This window comes from Salmo trutta, chromosome 10 (genome assembly GCF_901001165.1).
Source record: "Salmo trutta chromosome 10, fSalTru1.1, whole genome shotgun sequence".
Taxonomy (NCBI): domain Eukaryota; kingdom Metazoa; phylum Chordata; class Actinopteri; order Salmoniformes; family Salmonidae; genus Salmo; species Salmo trutta.
In genome coordinates, this window is record NC_042966.1 from 25987051 (window position 1) to 26007011 (window position 19961).

Genomic DNA, 19961 nt, shown 5'->3' on the forward strand with positions numbered 1-19961 from the left:
AGGAAGGTTGCTAACACTGATCGGAAGAGGCAAGGAGCATGCCTGGATGCAGTGGGCCGGCTTGTAAACACACTTGGCTGCGCTTAGGAGAGGAGAAAAAAAAGTGGCTGTAGAACTCGGAGAGTACCAGGCCTAGAGTCCTCTACTCTGCAGCTGGCTAGGGGGAGCCCACACACACATGCTCATGTGATATAATTATTATTTTGTAGATGTGTTATGGAGACACACAGCTAAGTGGGAACTTTAAAAGCACTTGAAGCAGCAGCTTGCTGTATCCCTATACTGTATGACTGGATGGCAGAAGACTGTGATGAGTTCATTAGTGGCTAAATAAGTAAAGAAGGAAGAATGGCGAGGGGAGAACATTAGGGTTGTTCCAAATGTCACCCTTTTCCCTTTATGGTGTACTACTTTTGACCAGGGCTCTGTTATGCAGGCCATATCATAATGACCCAGGACTGATTGAGCCAGTGGACTTGTTGAGGACAGAGTGTTCTGCTCTGCTTTGCTCCATGTGTATTATATCTGGACTCATTGAGGAGAGACAGATTGCTCTGCTCGGTCATAGACGTGTCTGTAGATTAAGCAGTGGAGCATAGTAGTCTGCTCACCTAACCCATCTTGACGCATACGAGAACGTAACACTCTCACACACCTACACAGAAGCACTGAATATACACTGACTGCACTTGGATCTAGGAGGCGGTCTGCCCTCTCTTTCTATTAATGTGGGTGCATCCCAAATGGCACCCTATTCCCTATATAGTGCACCTTTGACCAGAGCCCTATATATAGAGAATAGGGTGTCATTTGGGAAGCAACCTGTCTCTTCTGAAGGGCTATAGTGCTCCTGTCTTACCTCTGATGTCGGTCTGGGCGTGGCCTGGCCCGGTGTGTGTGTTCTGTCGATTCATGCGCATCGACGTGCGCAGCGGAGTGTGTCTCTGATCATCCAGGTAGGTCAGGTCCTCCAGGTGAGCCGAGCTGGTGGCTGAGGGAGTGTGTGTGCGTGTGCGTGTGTGTAGGACAGGTGGGGACGGGAGAGGAGAGAAAGAAACTGTTAGCTTTGATTCACATACAGTATTATGCTAGCTCATGCCAGCATCCTGAGGCGGTTTGGTCGTCAAGACTGAGTAAGTTCACAGTAAAGTTTAGCGAGGAAGGCAGGAGGGAGGGATGCAATTTGGCTGTTACATGGACCTGTCCCCCTCCCCCCTCTGAACGGCTGTTCCATGGGCTTGTGAGAGGAGGCAGATGCCACCCAGACCCTGTGGATTAATTAACTCTGCAGACAAATGTCTTATTCATGGAGAAAAATCCTTCACACTGACACTGCTGCTTGTTCACACCATGCTGTGTCTGTAGACCAGCTCTACTCTGGGGGCCACTGCATTGTCAATGAGATTACAGAGGCTGGTGTGTGTGTGCGAGGGGGGGGTCAGTTCCCTCAACCCGCCAATCCACCACATCAGTGGGAGCTGCAGCATCAAAGCCAGTCAGAGTCAGATGAGGACATATGTATGACTAAGTGGACAATCAGTTATAAGGTATGTCTACAGCAATGTCAGACCACAGCTTTGAGAGAGAGAGAGAGAGAGAGAGACAGAGACAGAGACAGAGAGAGAGAGAGAGAGAGAGAGAGAGAGAGAGAGAGAGAGAGAGAGAGAGAGAAACATTCATTACTCTACTCTCAGAGCATGGAGGTCAATCACACCTTGAGGCACTGTCTTCTTTGAAACTCTACCTGAATAGATCCACAGATGCATCATGGAGTGAGGAAGGAGAGGAACGGGGTCAAGCATGACTCCTATTGACTCCCTCTCAGATCAGCCCTAACTCGTCAGTAGCATCTATCCAGGCAAACTGCACCCAGGTTGGAAGTACAATATAATCCACAGGAGAGATCTAGAGAGGTATGCTGGGATCAGATCAGTCTAACACTGGTCTCTTCCTCCTCTGTCCGTCTCAGAAGGTTCACCTCCCAGCAGCTTGTGTGCATCACCAGCTTAGTGTTAATGCTCCAGTAGTGTGTCTGTGTTGTTGATTGCAGTGAGTCACTACAGCAAACCAGCCATGGAGTCAACCAATGATGAAGCTCACAGCACAGCTTTCCCAAAATGGAGGGAAGACAGCAGCTGGGAATGCTGGGGGCTTGGCCCTAGACTTTACTGGAATGGGGTGGCCATGGTCATGGAACTGGGTGATGTAAGTCCCAAACTGCACCCTATTCCCTATATAGTGCACTACTTTTGATCAGAGCCCTATGGGCCCTGGTAAAAATAATAATATTGCACTAAATAGGAAATAGGGTGTCATTTGGGACACAGACGGGTTTGTTCAGATAAGAAACGCCTACGCTAGCCTGGTCCATTTGTGATGTATAGCCTACATGTTTGGCATGACAATGACCATAGGAGTTGGCAAGACAGCACAAACAGATCTGGGTACAGGTTACCACTAAAGACAAAAGGTCAAAGATAATGGTTGGGCTTAGGAATACAGTCAGGAGTTCAAACTCTCCCTTTCCCTTTCTTCAACTGGGTTTGAATCTGAGGAGGACTGAGTTGTGAGTTGAGTTCACTATCTATCAGCAATGCAGTGTCTGTGCCGATGCAGCTAAGATAGCACAACTAGCGTGCTCAGTGGAAATGGAGGGGAAAAAGTGTGAGAGAGAGAGAGAGGAGAGAGACATCATGATGAAATGACTCCTGGCGCTGAATAGCATGGTGGAGACCTCACCCAGCTGTGTGCGTGAATGCGCATGTTCCTGCTTTAACAACCCGGTGATAAAACACATGTCCAGGAACATTGCTGCTCTTTGATATACATCCAGGCTGGGCTGTAGGCCTGAGACCTCAACAGTCCAGCCAGTTATCCCACAACACATTTCAGAAATGAACTAAATGCTATTGTCTCCCCTAAAATGTGATGCCGCCCAATCTTCCTCTCCCTTTACAAGGGGAAATAGAGGCATTGACATTTCTAGTGTAATATTTCCACAATACAGGTTACATACCAAATTGGACCCTATTGCTATTTAGTGCACTCATTTTGACCAGGGCCCATACGGCTCCATTTTGGACGCACCCTAAATTATTAATATCTACAGAGGTGAAAATTCTAAAGAACGGCATGGTCCAAAACCTGATGGCTTACTGACTATGTTTTATTAGTCTGGTCTTCAAGGCCAAAGAGTTTGAAGAGAATGTACATTTTTCAATGAGAGGTTTCTATTCATTTCTGTTCTATTCCACTTAAAATACTACTGAGATGACTGTGAACGAGACAGAAAAGGTATCCTCCTTTATCCTTTAAGATGATATATTTCCTCCCTCCTTCACCCTCTCTCTTTTCTCTCCATCCCTCTCCTCCCTCTCCCAACAAGCTTCTCTCTCATTAGGTATTAAAGTATTCCCCTCCCCCTCCTCATTTCCACCTCTGCAGCCTCCCTTTCCTCTCACGCCACGGTCTCAGCTAGTTCTCTCCTCCTGCACTTCAAAGCAGTGTCTCTCTCCCTCTCAGTGACTCAGGGGGATAGAAACGGTTAATGCCTGAAGCTCTGATGTTCCTCTGCCGTGGGAGACCAGCCAATCCACGGCCTCCTCTCCTCCCTCCTTTCTTCCATCCCTCGCTCTTCTTCCCCTTTGTGGAGGAGATAGCTCTCCTTCTTTCCCTACCTCCTAATGCATCCACTTCTCTCCTCCTTCTCAGTCCCATTCCACCACTCACAAGGATCATTCTACTGTAGGCCTGGATAAAATAAATCCTCTCTCCTTCTTTCGCTCCTCTCCCTCCCTCCCTCGCTGTCGCTCTCACCTCACCTCATGTAATGTTACTTCTCGAGCAGCTCTTGAGCCCACTCCTCCTGCCTGCTCTGTCTTTTTTCAAGGACTCATTATTGAAGCAGGAGAATAGATTGAAGCTCATTCTCTCTAAACCACTGTCTGTACACCCACTACCTGGCTGTCAGACAGACAGTTAGATATTAGAACATGGCTAACATAGAGAGCAGGTCAGAACTGATATGTGTGATGTATATTACTCCTTATAGTGAAACTGTTCCATTATCTACTCTAGCACACTAGAATGAAACAATACACTGGGAGTTCATTTTGAGCGGTATGTTAGTATTGACATTGTTGGAACCCCACTGCATCTGTAACGTCTGAAGGCTCAGTAATACAGCTCATCTCCAATGAATGTCTCGGCTCTGAATAGCAGGACAATAATACAATCAAATCCATCAGGAACGGCAGCCTGTTATGTAACTTCACATTTTAAGATGCATTTAGCCATACTTTGGGGAATAAGCTATTTGAGGCATGCTATAAGTGTCCTAACTAGACACACATATACATTTTCAATGTAACGTTCCCCTCAACATTCAGATACAATTGACAGAACGTGCAATATATATATATTTTTCCTGGAATCAAACAATAGAGCTCTATGCTGAGAATGAGACTGTCATCATTATCTTGCGCCGTTTAGATAAATAGGGGAAGGAAGGACACTGCATAAGGTCGCAGTCAAGGTTAATCTGTAGGTCAACGTCAAAGGTCAAAGGATTAAGATAGAGGTGTGTACAGTAGGAACAGACGAAGCAGGAAGAGCGAGGAAGAGGATGGGACTCACCTGCGACGGAGTTAGGGCGAGGCATGAGGTACAGAGGGATGGAGTGACCGGAATGGGAGGACATGCTGTCCAGGTGTCTCTCTGGGATCTTGTTGAGGCTGTAGGTTGAGGCAGCCATGTTCTCATCCACGCGGTACAGGAACGAGTCAGTGCCAGACTTCTGGCTCTGCCACAGCTTCAGGTTACTGCCACGCGAAAACCCCCCCTCACCGTATTTACCCCCCCGCTCAGCGTTCTCTGAGTAGCTGGTCAGGGTGGCTGGAAGGAAGGAACAATGGGAGTAGAGGAGAGGGGTCAGGGGTCAGAGTGTAGGGAAGGAGAGGTTGCCTCTGCTACGACCATGCTTAATGTCCCAACGTCACAACCAATCATATACAGTCGTGGCCAAAAGTTTTGAGAATGACACAAATATTAATTTTCACAAAGTCTGCTGCCTCAGTTTGTATGATGGCAATTTGCATATACTCCAGAATGTTATGAAGAGTGAGCAGATGAATTGCAAAGTCCCTCTTTGCCATGCAAATGAAATTAATCCCCAAAAACATTTCCACTGCATTTCAGCCCTGCCACAAAAGGACCAGCTGACATCATATCAGTGATTCTCTCAATAACACAGGTGTGAGTGTTGACGAGGACAAGGCTGGAGATCACTCTGTCATGCTGATTGAGTTCAAATAACTGGAAGCTTCAAAAGGAGGGTGGTGCTTGGAATCATTGTTCTTCCTCTGTCAACCATGGTTACCTGCAAGGAAACACGTGCCGTCATCATTGCTTTGCACAAAAAGGGCGTTCACAGGCAAGGATATTGCTGCCACTAAGATTGCACCTAAATAAACCATTTATCGGATCATCAAGAACTTCAAGGAGAGCAGTTCAATTGTTGTGAAGAAGGCTTCAGGGCGCCCAAGAAAGTCCAGCAAGTGCCAGGACCGTCTCCTAAAGTTGATTCAGCTACGGGATCGGGGCACCACCAGTACAGAGCTTGCTCAGGAATGGCAGCAGGCAAGTGTGAGTGCATCTGCATGCACAGTGAGACGAAGACCTTTGGAGGATGGCCTGGTGTCAAGAAGGGCAGCAAAGAAGCCACTTCTCTCCAGGAAAAACATCAGGGACAGACTGATATTCTCCAAAAGGTACAGGGATTGGACAGCTGAGGACTGGGGTAAAGTCCTTTTCTCTGATGAATCCCCTTTCCGATTGTTTGGGGCATCCGGAAAAAAGCTTGTCCGGAGAAGACAAGGTGAGCGCTACCATCAGTCCTGTGTCATGCCAACAGTAAAGCATCCTGAGACCATTCATGAGTGGGGTTGCTTCTCAGCCAAGGGAGTGGGCTCACTTGCCTAAGAAAACAGCCATGAATAAAGAATGGTACCAACACATCCTCCGAGAGCAACTTCTTCCAACCATCCAGGAACAGTTTGGTGACAAACAATGCTTTTTCCAACATGATGGAGCACCTTGCCATAAGGCAAAATTGATAACTAAGTGACTCTGGGAACAAAACATCAATATTTTGGGTCCATGGCCAGGAAACTCCCCAGACCTTAATCCCATTGAGAACTTGTGGTCAATCCTCAAGAGGCGGGTGGACAAACAAAAACCCACAAATTCTGACAAACTCCAAGCATTGATTATGCAAGAACGGGCTGCCATCAGTCAGGATGTGGCCCAGAAGTTAATTGACAGCATGCCAGGGCGGATTGCAGAGGTCGTGAAAAAAAAGGATCAACACTGCAAATATTGACTCTTTGCATCAACTTCATGTAATTGTCAATAAAAGCCTTTGACACTTATGAAATGCTTGTAATTATACTTCAGTATTCCACAGTAACATCTGACAAAAATATCTAAAGACACTGAAGCAGCAAACGTGGAAATTAATATTTGTGTCATTCTCAAAACCTTTGGCCACGACTGTACAGTCCATTCGGAAAGTATTCAGACCCCTTCACTTTTTCCACATTGTGTTATGTTACAGCCTTATTCTAAAATGTATTAAATTCATTTTTTTCTCATCTACACACAATACCCCATAATGTCAAGGCAAAAACATATTTTTTGAAATGTTTGCAAATGTATTCAAAATAAGAAACTGACATAAGTAGTCAGACCATTTACTCAGTACTTTGTTGAAGCACCTTTGGCAGCGATTACATCCTCGAGTCTTCTTGGGTATGATGCTACAAGCTTGGCACACCTGTATTTGGGGAGTTTCTCCCATTCTTCTCTGCTGATCCTCTCAAGCTCTGTCAGATTGGATGGGGAGCGTCCTGTCCTGTTGGAAGGTGAACCTTCGCCCCAGTCTGAGGTCCTGAGTGCTCTGGAGCAGGTTTTCATCATGATCTCTCTGTACTTTGCTCTGTTAATCTTTCCTTCGATCCTGACTAGTCTACCAGTCCCTGCAGTTGAAAAACATCCCCACAGCATGATGCTGCCACCACCATGCTTCACCGTAGAGATGGTGCCAGGTTTCCTCCAGACGTGACACTTGGCATTCAGGCCAAAGAGATCAATCTTGGTTTCATCAGACCAGACAATCTTGTTTCTCATGGTCAGAGTCCTTTAGGTGGCTTCCGTCTGGCGCTGATGGGTGGAGTGCTGCAGAGATGTTTGTCCTTCTGGAAGGTTCTCCCATCTCCACAGAGGAACTCTGAAGCTCTGTCAGAATGACCATCGGGTTCTTGGCCACCTCCCTGACCAAGGCCCTTCTCCCCCAATTGCTCAGTTTGGCCGGACAGCCAGCTCTAAGAAAAGTCTTGGTGGTTCCTAACTACTTGTATTTAAGAATGATGGAGGCTACTGTGTTCTTGGGGACCTTCAATGCTGTAAAAAATGTTGATACCCTTCCCCAGATCCCAGATCTGTGCCACAATCCTGTCTCGGAGCTCTACTGACAATTCCTTCGACCTCTTGGCTTGGTTTTTGCTCTGACATGTACTGTCAAATGTGGGATCGTATAAAGACAGGTGTGTGCCATTCCAAATCATGTCCAATCAATTTAATTAACCACAGGTGGACTCCAATCAAGTTGTAGAAACATCTCAAGGATGATCAATGGAAACAGGATGCACCTGAGCTCAATTTCGAGTCTCATAGAAAAGGGTCTGAAAACATATGTAAATAAGGTTCAGTTTATTGCCAAAATTTCGAAAATCCTGTTTTCACTTTGTCATTATGGGGTATTGGTCTGACTATGTGTATGCATGTGTGCGTTCATGTGTGTGTGTATATATAGCCCATCCCCCTCACCGATGATGCCGCTGTCCCGGCTCTCCAGGGTGGAGGTGGGGCTGGTGACAGATCCGTAGGCGTGGTCCTTGTTGCCCTGGTTACCCCCAGGCAAGGCACCATCGGCGCCGGGCGGCAGGGTGGAGCAGGGGGAGCCGGCCGGGGGGGAGGCTGTGCTGCTGGTCAGGGTGGAGCACGGACTGATCCTCTGGTTACCAGCCAGGTCCTGGAGGAGAAATACACACAGTCAGTGCCCAAGCCTGTGCCCATACACACTCCCCAGAAAACCAAGACGATTGAGCTCACCATCAATAGGAGAGGAGCAAATTACCACCACAAGGTAATGGAGGAAGTAATCACATGTTGAGTCTCTTGGTTTCAAACATCTCTGGCTCTAGTAAGCACTGAGCCTGGTAGTGGAAACTGGAAACCATGCTACTGTCTTCCATTGCGTTCTGTGTAGGTGTATAATTATCTGGGACCAATAGTACTGAAGCTTCCATTTGATCTCTAGCAGCAGAATGATTCCACAGCCTTGCTGAGAGAAAGAGCTTTAAACAGTTCCTGACCCTTCCCCCATTGGATGTTACCTGTCACAATGTTACTACCCCCTGCCGTGCCCCTCCCTGATGTCAGCTCAGGTTAGGATGAGAGGGCACGACAGGGAGAGAGGCATTCTGGCATGGCTAATCTACACGCTCACACACACACAGACACACACACACAGTCATTATTTGTAAGGTAAAGGACTCTCAGTTCACGTAGCTGCCTAGTGCTTAAAAAACAGGTTTATTGTGCAAATATACTGTGTAAATATCCTACTGTAAATTAGTTGGAGTGCCTTCCTTGTATTTCAATGTATGCTATTTGTACTCTATTTTTATTCCATTGAGCTTATTTGTTATTATGTTTAACTTACTTAAATTTTGTTATTATGTCGCATTGTTGAGAGGTGAACCTGCAAGAAAGCATTTCAATGTACTGTGTACCATGTGCATATGACATATACACTTAATCTATTGTAGAAGACCATGGCTCCCCCTCACACGCCCTCCCATAGCCTCAACTCAACCCCAAGCCTCAACTGCTTAGCCCCCTTTGTATCCAGTCTATGTAACAGTCAGACTGCCCCTGGTCTTCCTGGTCAGTGTGAGTCAGTCAGAGCTGTAGTGACAGGACAGCAGAAAGCCAGGTCAGGTCGCATGCTGTCCATTACGTGTTCCCTCTCATCTCTGCCAACCCCCCCCCCCCCCCCCCCCCCACCCACACACACACACACACACATACTCCTGGGGCCTACGGGGGTTGGGGCCTCTACAGTCAATGAGTAGGGCAGGCCCAGAAAGAGCTGTCCCCTGTACTCAGGGTTTGGAAGAGAGCAGTCAATCGGCACATTTACAGGGTCAGTCTGTGAGAAGCTAGCAGAAAACGAACACACACAGCCCCTCTATTCAGCAAGCAGCATAACCTCCATCTGCTGGGCTAGTGCACTCTGGTTTCCATCCCAAATGGCACCCTATTCCATATATAGTGCACTACTTCAAATGTATAGCACTACATAGGCAATAGGATGCCATTTAGGACATCTCCTCTGTGTGTTAGTCTAACCATCTGACCTTAAAATGCACGGTAGAATTGGATTGAACTTGGATGCTTGGATCTTTGCCTTGCTGAGGCAGAGACGTGGAGAGGCAGAGGGGTGGAGAGGGGTCAGGCAATTAATGGCCGGCTTTCTGGAGGTTGAGAAGGTCACCTTCCTCCCTAAGCCAATAGGCTTTAGCGATCCTGCAGAGATCCCAGCTACTGTAACAATCCTACCTACTGTAGCCAAACTGAAAGTGTATCGTATATTGATTCTTACAGTTAAAGGAAACGTATCCTTTAATATCCTCATATTGACGCCCTTGAGAGGTTCAATGTATTTTCATGGATAAAAAAAAAAAAAAAAAAAAGGCAGGCTATATTTGTGAAGAAAATATTGGAAAATTTGACTTTGTAGAGGGAGCACACACGGCAGGGGTCCACGATGAGTCACCGCCTGCATCCCAAATGGCACCCTATTCCTTACATTGTGCACTACTTTTCACCAGAGCGCTATGGCCCTTCTCTCTAGAGTGAGAAGCCACTTGAATGAACCTCTCTCACATACCTCTCTATACACCCCCACCACTACAGCGTAACAGCACTAACATCTAGCATGCGCTATCAGTCTAATCGGTTAGCCACACTGCGTCAGCCCATACCTATACAGTCCATAACACACCTAGCTGAAGCAACAGCTAGCGCTGTCCGTCCCCTCCCTCCCTCAATTCAAGGGCTTTATTGGCATGGGAAACATATGTTAACATTGCCAAAGCAAGTGAAATAGATAATAAACAAAAGTGAAATAAACAATAAAAATTTACAGTAAACATTACAGAAGTTCCAAAAGAATAAAGACATTTCAAATGTCATATTATGTCTTTATACCATGTTGTAGTGATGTGCAAATAGTTCAAGTACAAAAGGGAAAATAAACATGGGTTGTATTTACAATGGTGTTTGTTCTTCACTAGTTGCCCTTTTCTTGTGGCAACAGGTCACAAATCTTGCTGCTGTGATGGCAAACTGTGGTATTTACATTTACATTTAAGTCATTTAGCAGACGCTCTTATCCAGAGCGACTTACAAATTGGTGCATTCACTTTATGATATCCAGTGGAACAACCACTTTACAATAGTGCATCTAAATCTTTTAAGGGGGGGGGGGGGGTTTAGAAGGATTACTTTATCCTATCCTAGGTATTAAAGAGGTGGGGTTTCAGGTGTCTCCGGAAGGTATTTCACCCAGTAGATATGGGAGTTTATCAGAATTGTTTTTTGTTTTTGAACTGTCTCTCTCTCCCTCTCCTGTAAAACGTAGATGTGTCAAATTAGGTTTGAGGTACAGAAAGCAGCTCATCTGCTGTTTAAATGTACTTATTTAAATGTGCCACTTATTGTGGCAAGATATACAGTGCCATCGCAAACTCTTCTAAAATTGATTAAATTGTTTTTTTCCCCTCATCAATCTACACACAATACCCCATAATGACAAAGCAAAAACAGGTTTTTATACATTTTTGCAAATGTATAATATGTTTTTGTTGTTGAAATATCACATTCACATAAGTATTCAGACCCTATAGTCACACCTTTGCCAGCGTTTACAGCATTGAGTCTTCTTGGGTATGACGCTACAAGCTTGGCACACCTATATTTGGGGAGTTTCTCCCATTCTTCTCTGTAGATCCTCTCAAGCTCTGTCAGGAAGGATGGGGAGCAGTACATCCAACCAGCCTCACAACCGCACGCCACGTATAACCATGCCAACCCAGGACCTCCACATCCGGCTTCTTCCCCTGCGGGATCATCTGAAGAGGGGGAGGGGGGGTGCTGAGGAGAATTTCTGTCTGAAATAAACCCCCTTTGTGGTGAAAAACTCATTCTGATTGGCTTGGCCTGGCTCTCCAGTGTGTGGTCCTGTCTCCCCAGCTATGCCCTCCCAGGCCCATGGCAACACCCCTGCCCAGTCATGTGAAATCCATAGATTAGTCCCTAATGATTTATTTCAATTGACTGATTTCCTTGTATGAACTGTTATTCAGTAAAATCTTTGAAATTGTTTGCTGTGTGGGCGTAGTGCATAAAATTAGTCTGTCCTCGGTTGCACTCACTACAGAGTTCCAAACGGCCTCTGGAAGCAACGTCACCACAATAACTGTTCGTTGGGAGCTTCATGAAATGGGTTTCCATGGCCGAGCAGTCACACACAACCCTAAGATCACCACGCGCAATGTCAAGCATTGGCTGGAGTGGTGTAAAGCTCGCCGCCATTGGACTCTGTAGCATTGGAAACATGTTCTCGGGAGTGGTGAATCAAGCTTCACCGTCTGGCAGTCCGATGGATGAATCTGGGTTTGGCGGATGCCAGGAGAATGCTACCTGCCCGAATGCATAGTGCCAACTGTAAAGTTTGGTGGAGGAGGAATAAAGGTCTGGGGCTGTTTTTCATGGTTTGGACTAGGCCCCTTAGTTCCAATGACATTCTAGACGATCTGTGCTTCCAACTTTGTGGCAACAGTTTGGGGAAGGCCCTTTCCTGTTTCAGCATGACAGTGCCCCCGTGCACAAAGCGAGGTCTACACAGAAATAGTTTGTCGAGATCGGTGTGGAAGAACTTGACTGGCCTGCACAGAGCCATCACCTCAACCCCTTCGAACACCCTTTGGGATGATTTGGTCAACTGCGAGTCAGGCCTAATCGCCAAACATCAGTGCCCGACCTCACTAATGCTCTTGCTCCGCAAGTCACTACTTGCTCCGCAAGTCCCCGCAGCAAATGCCACTTAGCAGCCCAGGTTCAGTCAGTGGTAAGAGAAATATTAGGCTTAGTCAACCTGCTGGATATCAGCACACCAAAGTGGCAGAATATATTAATGAACAACGACTGAAGTTGAGACACCAAGAGAAATAAATAATTTAAGAACTTTGTTATATAATGACCTTATTAGGGAGGTAGACAGTTTATGCTCAGTGGAGAAACTGAAAAACTGGAAAAGTAAAATACCTCGATGGAGAATAATTTAGTGAGTTTCCTTTGATGTGTTGTGTCCTGGCTTATATATGTGTATTAACAGACTGTAAACAAGAGGGTGGTGCGGTCTGCACAACGCATCACACCTACAGCACCTGATGTCACAGGAAGGACAGAAAGATCATTAAGGACAACAACCACCCACGTTTACGGATTCAGGGTTGTACATGGTAAGTTCCTTGATAATTTGTGTGAGATTGAGGGCATCTGTCTTAGATTGTAGGATGGCCGGGGTGTTAAGCATATCCCAGTTTAGGTCACCTAACAGTACGAACTCTGAAGATGGATGGGGGGCAATTCATTCAAATATGGTGTTCAGGGCACAGCTGGGGGCTGAGGGGGGTCTATAACAAGCGGCAACGGTGAGAGATTTATTTCTGGAAAGGTGGATTTTTAAAAGTAGAAGCTCGAACTGTTTGGGCACAGACCTGGATAGTATGACAGAACTCTGCAGGCTGTCTGCAGTAGATTGCAACTCCGCCCCTTTGGCAGTTCTATCTTGTCGGAAAATGTTGTAGTTTCGGAATTTTTGGTGGCCTTCCTAAGACAGGATTCAGACACGGCTAGGACATCAGGGTTGGCGGAGTGTGCTAAAGCATTGAAGAAAACAAACTTAGGGAGGAGGCTTCTAATGTGAACATGCATGAAACCAAGGCTTTTACAGTTACAGAAGTCAACAAATGAGAGCACCTGGGGAATGGGAGTGGAGCTAGGCACTGCAGGGTCTGGATTAACCTCTACGTCACCAGAGGAACAGAGGAGGAGTAGGATAAGGGTACGGCTAAAGGCTATAAGAACTGGTCGTCTTGTGCGTTGGGAACAGAGAAAGAAGCAGATATCTGGGCGTGGTAGAATAGATTCAGGGCATAATGTACAGACAAGGGGATGTGAGTACAGTGGAGGTCAACCTAGGCACTGAGTGATGATTAGAGAGGTTGTGTCTCTGGAGGCACCAGTTGTGGGGGGTGGGACAAAAGAGCTATCTAAGACATATTGAGTGGGACTGGGGGCTCTACAGTGAAATAAAACAATAATAACTAACCGAAACAGCAGGTGCACCAAGGTGCATCAAAGCTGGGACCGAGAGACTGAAAAAATCTCAAGGCCATCAGACTGTTAAACAGCCATCATTAACACAGTCAGACTGCTGCCAACATACAGACTTGAAATCATTGGCCACTAATAAATGGATCCCCCGTCACTTCAATAATGCCACTTTAACAATGTTTAAATATCTTGCATTACTCACCCCATATGTATATACTGTATTTTATACCATCTATTGCATCTTGCCTATGCTGCTCGGTCATTGCTCATCCATATACAGTGGGCTCCAAAATTACTGGCACCCCTGACTGGCAATGCACAAACAATACTTAAACGGCAGGTAGCTTAATGGTAAGAGTGTTGGACTAGTAACCGGAAGGTTGCTAGATCGAATCCCCGAGCTGACAAGGTAAAAATCTGTTGTTCTGCCCCTGAACAAGGCAGTTAACCCACTGTTCCTGGGCTGTCATTGAAAATAAGAATTTGCTCTTAACTGATTTCCCTAGTTAAATAAAGGTAAAACAAAAAATATATATACATATATTTGAGATTAACTCAAAATACCAACATGTGAGAAATACTGTACTTTATTAATGTTTCAATGGATCCACCAAAATCATTTATTGATTTAATTAAAAATCAATGTCCTCCAAATCAAGGTTTCACAATTAATGGCACCCTTAAATATTATTGTAAATAACATCTACAAAAACTAAACCAGGAATTAAATTCCACTTATTTAAGTTTATCTAAGTGTTAAGGAACTATACTGCTCAAAAAAATTAAGGGAACACTAAAATAACACATCCTAGATCTGAATGAATGAAATAATCTTATTAAATACTTTTTTCTTTACATAATTGAATGTGCTGACAACAAAATCACACAAAAATAATCAATGAAAATCCAATTTATCAACCCATGGAGGTCTGGATTTGGAGTCACACTCAAAGTTAAAGTGGAAAACCACACTACAGGCTGATCCAACTTCAATGTAATGTCCTTAAAACAAGTCAAAATGAGGCCCAGTAGTGTGTGTGGCCTCCACGTGCCTGTATGACCTCCCTACAACGCCTGGGCATGCTCCTGATGAGGTGGCGGATGGTCTCCTGAGGGATCTCCTCCCAGACCTGGACTAAAGCATCCGCCAACTCCTGGACAGTCTGTGGTGCAACGTGGCATTGGTGGATGGAGCGAGACATGATGTCCCAGATGTGCTCAATTGGATTCAGGTCTGGGGAACAGGCGGGCCACTCCATAGCATCAATGGATTCCTCTTGAAGGAACTGCTGACACACTCCAGCCACGTGAGGTCTAGCATTGTCTTGCATTAGGAGGAACCCAGGGCCAACCGCACCAGCATATGGTCTCACAAGGGGTCTGAGGATCTCATCTCGGCACCTAATGGCAGTCAGGCTACCTCTGGCGAGCACATGGAGGGCTGTGCGGCCCCCCAAAGAAATGCCACCCCACACCATGACTGACCCACCGCCAAACCGGTCATGCTGGAGGATGTTGCAGGCAGCAGAACATTCTCCACGGCGTCTCCAGACTCTGTCACGTCTGTCACACGTGCTCAGTGTGAACCTGCTTTCATCTGTGAAGAGCACAGGGCGCCAGTGGCGAATTTGCCAATCTTGGTGTTCTCTTGCAAATGCCAAACGTCCTGCACGGTGTTGGGCTGTAAGCACAACCCCCACCTGTGGACGTCGGGCCCTCATACCACCCTCATGGAGTCTGTTTCTGACCGTTTGAGCAGACACATGCACATTTGTGGCCTGCTGGAGGTCATTTTGCAGGGCTCTGGCAGTGCTCCTCCTGCTCCTCCTTGCACAAAGGCGGAGGTAGCGGTCCTGCTGCTGGGTTGTTGCCCTCCTACGGCCTCCTCGTCTCCTGATGTACTGGCCTGTCTCCTGGTAGCGCCTCCATGCTCTGGACACTACGCTGACAGACACAGCAAACCTTCTTGCCACAGCTCGCATTGATGTACCATCCTGGATGAGCTGCACTACCTGAGCCACTTGTGTGGGTTGTAGACTCCGTCTCATGCTACCACTAGAGTGAAAGCACTGCCAGCATTCAAAAGTGACCAAAACATCAGCCAGGAAGCATAGGAACTGAGAAGTGGTCTGTGGTCACCACCTGCAGAACCAGTCCTTTATTGGGGGTTTCTTGCTAATTGCCTATAATTTACACCTGTTGTCTATTCCATTTGCACAAGAGCATGTGAAATTTATTGTCAATCAGTGTTGCTTCCTAAGTGGACAGTTTGATTTCACAGAAGTGTGATTGACTTGGAGTTACATTGTGTTGTTTAAGTGTTCCCTTTATTTTTTTGAGCAGTGTATATTGAGCCATTACATCACTTCCTGTTTCACTAGGGTATCAAAATGAGGTAACATGCATCAATATCCCTTTGTCATCCAACACCATGAAGAAAAGAAAAGAACTGGCAGTTCAAAAGAGACAGATGGTCGTAGACCTTCATAAATCTGGTAATGGCTACAAGAAGATCCACAAACGATTGAATATACCCCTGAGCACTGTCAGGGCAATTATTTAAAAATTCAAAAGATATAGAATAGTTGAAAACCTCAAGGGTAGAGGACGCAAATGCATTTTACCCCCCAGGATAGGGAGGAGGATCGTGAGAGAAGCAACAAAATCCCCAAGAATCACTGTGACAGATTTGCAGGCCTTGGTGGCGTCTTGGGGTCACCAGGTTTAAAAAAGCACCATCAGACGCCACCTCCACAACCACAGGCTCTTTGGAAGAGTTGCCAGAAGAAAGCCCTTTCTGACCCCAAGACACAGATGCAAACACTTGGAGTTTGCCAAACGTCATTTAAATTATGACTGGAAGAAGGTGCTCTGGTCAGATGAGACCAAAATTGAACGTTTTGGTCAGATACAGCATCGGCATGTTTGGCGTCGAAACAGAGATGCATACAAGGAGAGGCACCTCATACCCATGGTGAAATATGTTGGTGGGTCAGTGATGTTTTGGTTCTGTTTTAATTCCAGACATCCAGGGTTACTGGTTAAGATTGATGGCATAATGAATTCCACCAAGTATCACGTAATTTTGACTGACAATCTGGTTGCCTCTGCTAGAAGGCTGGGACCTGGCCGTATGTGGACTTTCCAACAAGACAATGACCCAAAATATACCTCAAGATCCACACAGAAATGGTTCCGTGACAACAAAATCAATGTTCTGCCATGGCCATGTCAGTCGCCGGACCTCCATCCAATTGAAATCCTGTGGGCTGAGTTGAAGAGGGCAGTTGATAAGCGCAAACCCAAGAATGTGAAGGATCTTGAAAGGATCTGCATAGAGGAATGGTCCAAAATCCCTCCAAATGTGTTCCTTAACCTTGTCAAACATTACAGGAAAAGACCATGCTGTTATCCCTGCCAGAGGTGGTTGCAGTACTAAATGAGGAGTGCCAATAATTATGAAACCTTGATTTTGGTCAAATGTATTTTGTATTAAATAATTTTATGATTTTGGTGGGTTCCATTGAAACATTAATAAAGTACAGTATTTCTCACATGTTCGTATTTTGAGTTTATCTCTATAATTATATTGTTTCTATTTTTTAAAGTATTGTTTGTGCATTGCCAGTCAGGGGTGCCAGTAATTTTGGAGCCCACTGTATTTATATGTATGTATTCTTATTCCATTCCTTTACTTAGATTTGTGTGTATTAGGTAGTTGTTGTGGAATAGTTAGAATACTTATTACAGTGCCTTGCAAAAGTATTCATCCCCCTTGGCATTTTTCCAATTTTTTTTCATTACAACCTGTAATTTAAATTGATTTTTATTTGGATTTCATGTAATGGACATACACAAAATAGTCCAAATTGGTTTAGTGAAATGAAAAAAATAACATGTTTCAAAAATTTCTACAAAATAAAAATGGAAAAGTGGTGCGTGTATATGTATTCACCCCCTTTGGTATGAAGCCCCTAAATAAGATCTGGTGCAACCAATTACCTCCAGAAGTCACATACTTTGTTAAATAAAGTCCACCTGTGTGCAATCTAAGTGTCACATGAACTGTCACATGATCTCAGTATATATACACCTGTTCTGAAAGGCCCCAGCCTGCAACACCACTAAGCAAGGGGCACCACCAAACAGCTCAGGGACAAAGTTGTGGAGATGTACAGATCAAGGTTGGGTTATAAAAAAATATCTGAAACTTTGAACATCCCATGGAGCACCATTAAATCCATTATTAAAAAATGGAAGAATATGGCACCACAACAAACCAGCCAAGAGAGGGCCGCCCACCAAAACTCACAGACCAGGCAAGGAGGGCATTAATCAGAGAGGCAACAAAGAGACCAAAGATAACCCTGAAGGAGCTGCAAAGCTCCACAGCAGAGATTGGAGTATCTGTCCATAGGACCACTTTAAGCTGTACACTCCACAGAGCTGGTCTTTACGGAAGAGTGTCCAGAAAAAAGACATTGCTTAAAGAATAAAATTATCAAACACGTTTGTTGTTCGCCAAAAGGCATGTGGGAGACTCCCAAAACATATGGAAGAAGGTACTCTGGTCAGATGAGACTAAAATGTAGCTTTTTGGCCATTAAGGAAAACACTATGTCTGGAGCAAAACCAACACCTCTCATCACCCCGAGAATACCATCCCCACAGAGAAGCATGGTGGTGACAGCATCATGCTGTGGGGATGGTGTTCATCGGCAGAGACTGGGAAACTGGTCAGAATTGAAGGAATGATGAATGGCACTAAATACAGAAAAATTCTTGAGGGAAACCTGTTTCAGTCTTCAAGAGATTTGAGACTGGGACGGAGGTTCACCTTCCAGCAGGACAATGACCCTAAGCGCTACTGCTAAAGCAACACTCGAGTTGTTTAATGGGAAACATTTAAATGACTTGGAATGGCCTAGTCAAAGCCAATTGAGAATCTGTGGTATGACTTAAAGATTGCTGTACACCAGAGGAACTCATCCAACTTGAAGGAGCTGGAGCAGTTTTGCCTTGAAGAATGGGCAAAAATCCCAGTGGCTAGATGTGCCAAGCTTATAGAGACATACCCCAAAAGACTCGCAGCTATAATTTCTGAAAACATGGCTCTACAAAGTATTGACTGGGGGGGGGGCTCAAGTTTTCATTTTTTTGTCTTATTTCTTGTTTGTTTCACAATAAAAAATATTTTGCTTCCTCACAGTGGTGGGCATGTTGTGTAAATGAAATGATACAACCCCCCCAAATACATTTTAATTCCAGGTTGTAAGGCAACAAAATAGGAAAAATGCCAAGGTCTCCACTCCACTATTGCTCCACTGTTGGAAGTAGAAGCACAAGCATTTCACTACACTCGCAATAACAACTGCTAACCATGTGTATGTGACCAATACAATTTGACTTGATTTGACAAGGAGGTCATCAAACTGTCAGATAGAAGGGAAGTTATCACATCCCAGGTATGTGTGTTTCTCAAATTGAATCAGAGATAGAGGAACACCAAATGGAATCTCAAGATATCATAAATAGGGAGAGAGGTTTTCCTCTCAGAGCGGAAGCAGTAGAGAGAGGAGGGGTTAGCATTGTGGGATGGCCAAACACACACCTGTCTGTCGTCTGGTTCGTCCATGCTGTAATGTTCTCCGTCTGGCCCCTCACTAGTTTCGTCTCCCAACAAGAAGCCCAGGCGCGTCATCAATGTGTTGGCTGCCTCATCCACCGACGGAGGGGGCCCCAGCTCCCCGCTTGACTCCCCTACAGAGAGAGAGGCGAGAGAGTTGGGGGAAAGTGACAAAGAGAGAGAGAGAGGGGGCAGTGGAAGAGGAAGAGAGAGAAAGACAGAGAGAAGGAGTGGAGAAAGAAGTGTGTTTGTGAGTGAGTGTAAAACAAGTAAAACAGAGTCTCTTGACCTGGAAGGCAACCACACCTTGGATAGACTATAGAAGGCGCAGTCTAGCACATGAAAATTAAAAGATTCACATCAAAGCGGAGGAACAAACTGCAGGATAAATGTTCCTAACCTGTTCAAGCCCCAACTCAGAAAAATGTGCAACACCTGAACATGTTACCTACATATTCTCCTGCTGAAAAATGTTCAGTACAAATCACAAAATCACAAAGAGAATACAAACGCGAGAAGGCATATAGTAGAGTAGAGTAGAAACCTAGTAGAGTAGAAAAAAGAAACAGTCTCTACCTGAACCACCCCTGAGAGAAGAACTGTGCATCAGAGGTAAATTCTCCTGAGATTGAGACTGAACTGGACACACTGGCGTTGAGACAGCCAACCCCTTCTAGCCATGACATGACATGCCTGTAAAGATTCCTCCACACACACAACTGTTCCCATCCCACACAGTCAGCGTTGTGTTTGGATGAGGTAAGTGAATACGCCCCTCACCTGTGTGAGGGCAGGGTGTGTGTATGTGTAC

The 19961-nt window shown here is 45.4% G+C and overlaps 1 protein-coding gene across 9 annotated transcripts in view; it reads right to left on the reverse strand.

The window, feature by feature from the left end:
• Window positions 1–19961, reverse strand: part of tanc2b (tetratricopeptide repeat, ankyrin repeat and coiled-coil containing 2b) — a 242648-nt gene that overhangs the window by 45383 nt on the left and 177304 nt on the right. For 8 of the 9 annotated variants that reach the window (XM_029765078.1, XM_029765077.1, XM_029765075.1 and 5 more), the window contains 4 exons: window positions 19136–19284; window positions 7885–8089; window positions 4636–4893; window positions 860–991 (listed from right to left, as the gene is read on the reverse strand). In XM_029765078.1, coding sequence (XP_029620938.1) covers window positions 860–991; window positions 4636–4893; window positions 7885–8089; window positions 19136–19284 — 744 coding nt within the window. Of the gene's footprint in view, window positions 1–859; window positions 992–4635; window positions 4894–7884; window positions 8090–19135; window positions 19285–19726; window positions 19851–19961 lie in introns of those variants that run through there. The other variant, XM_029765083.1, reaches the window with a different exon arrangement.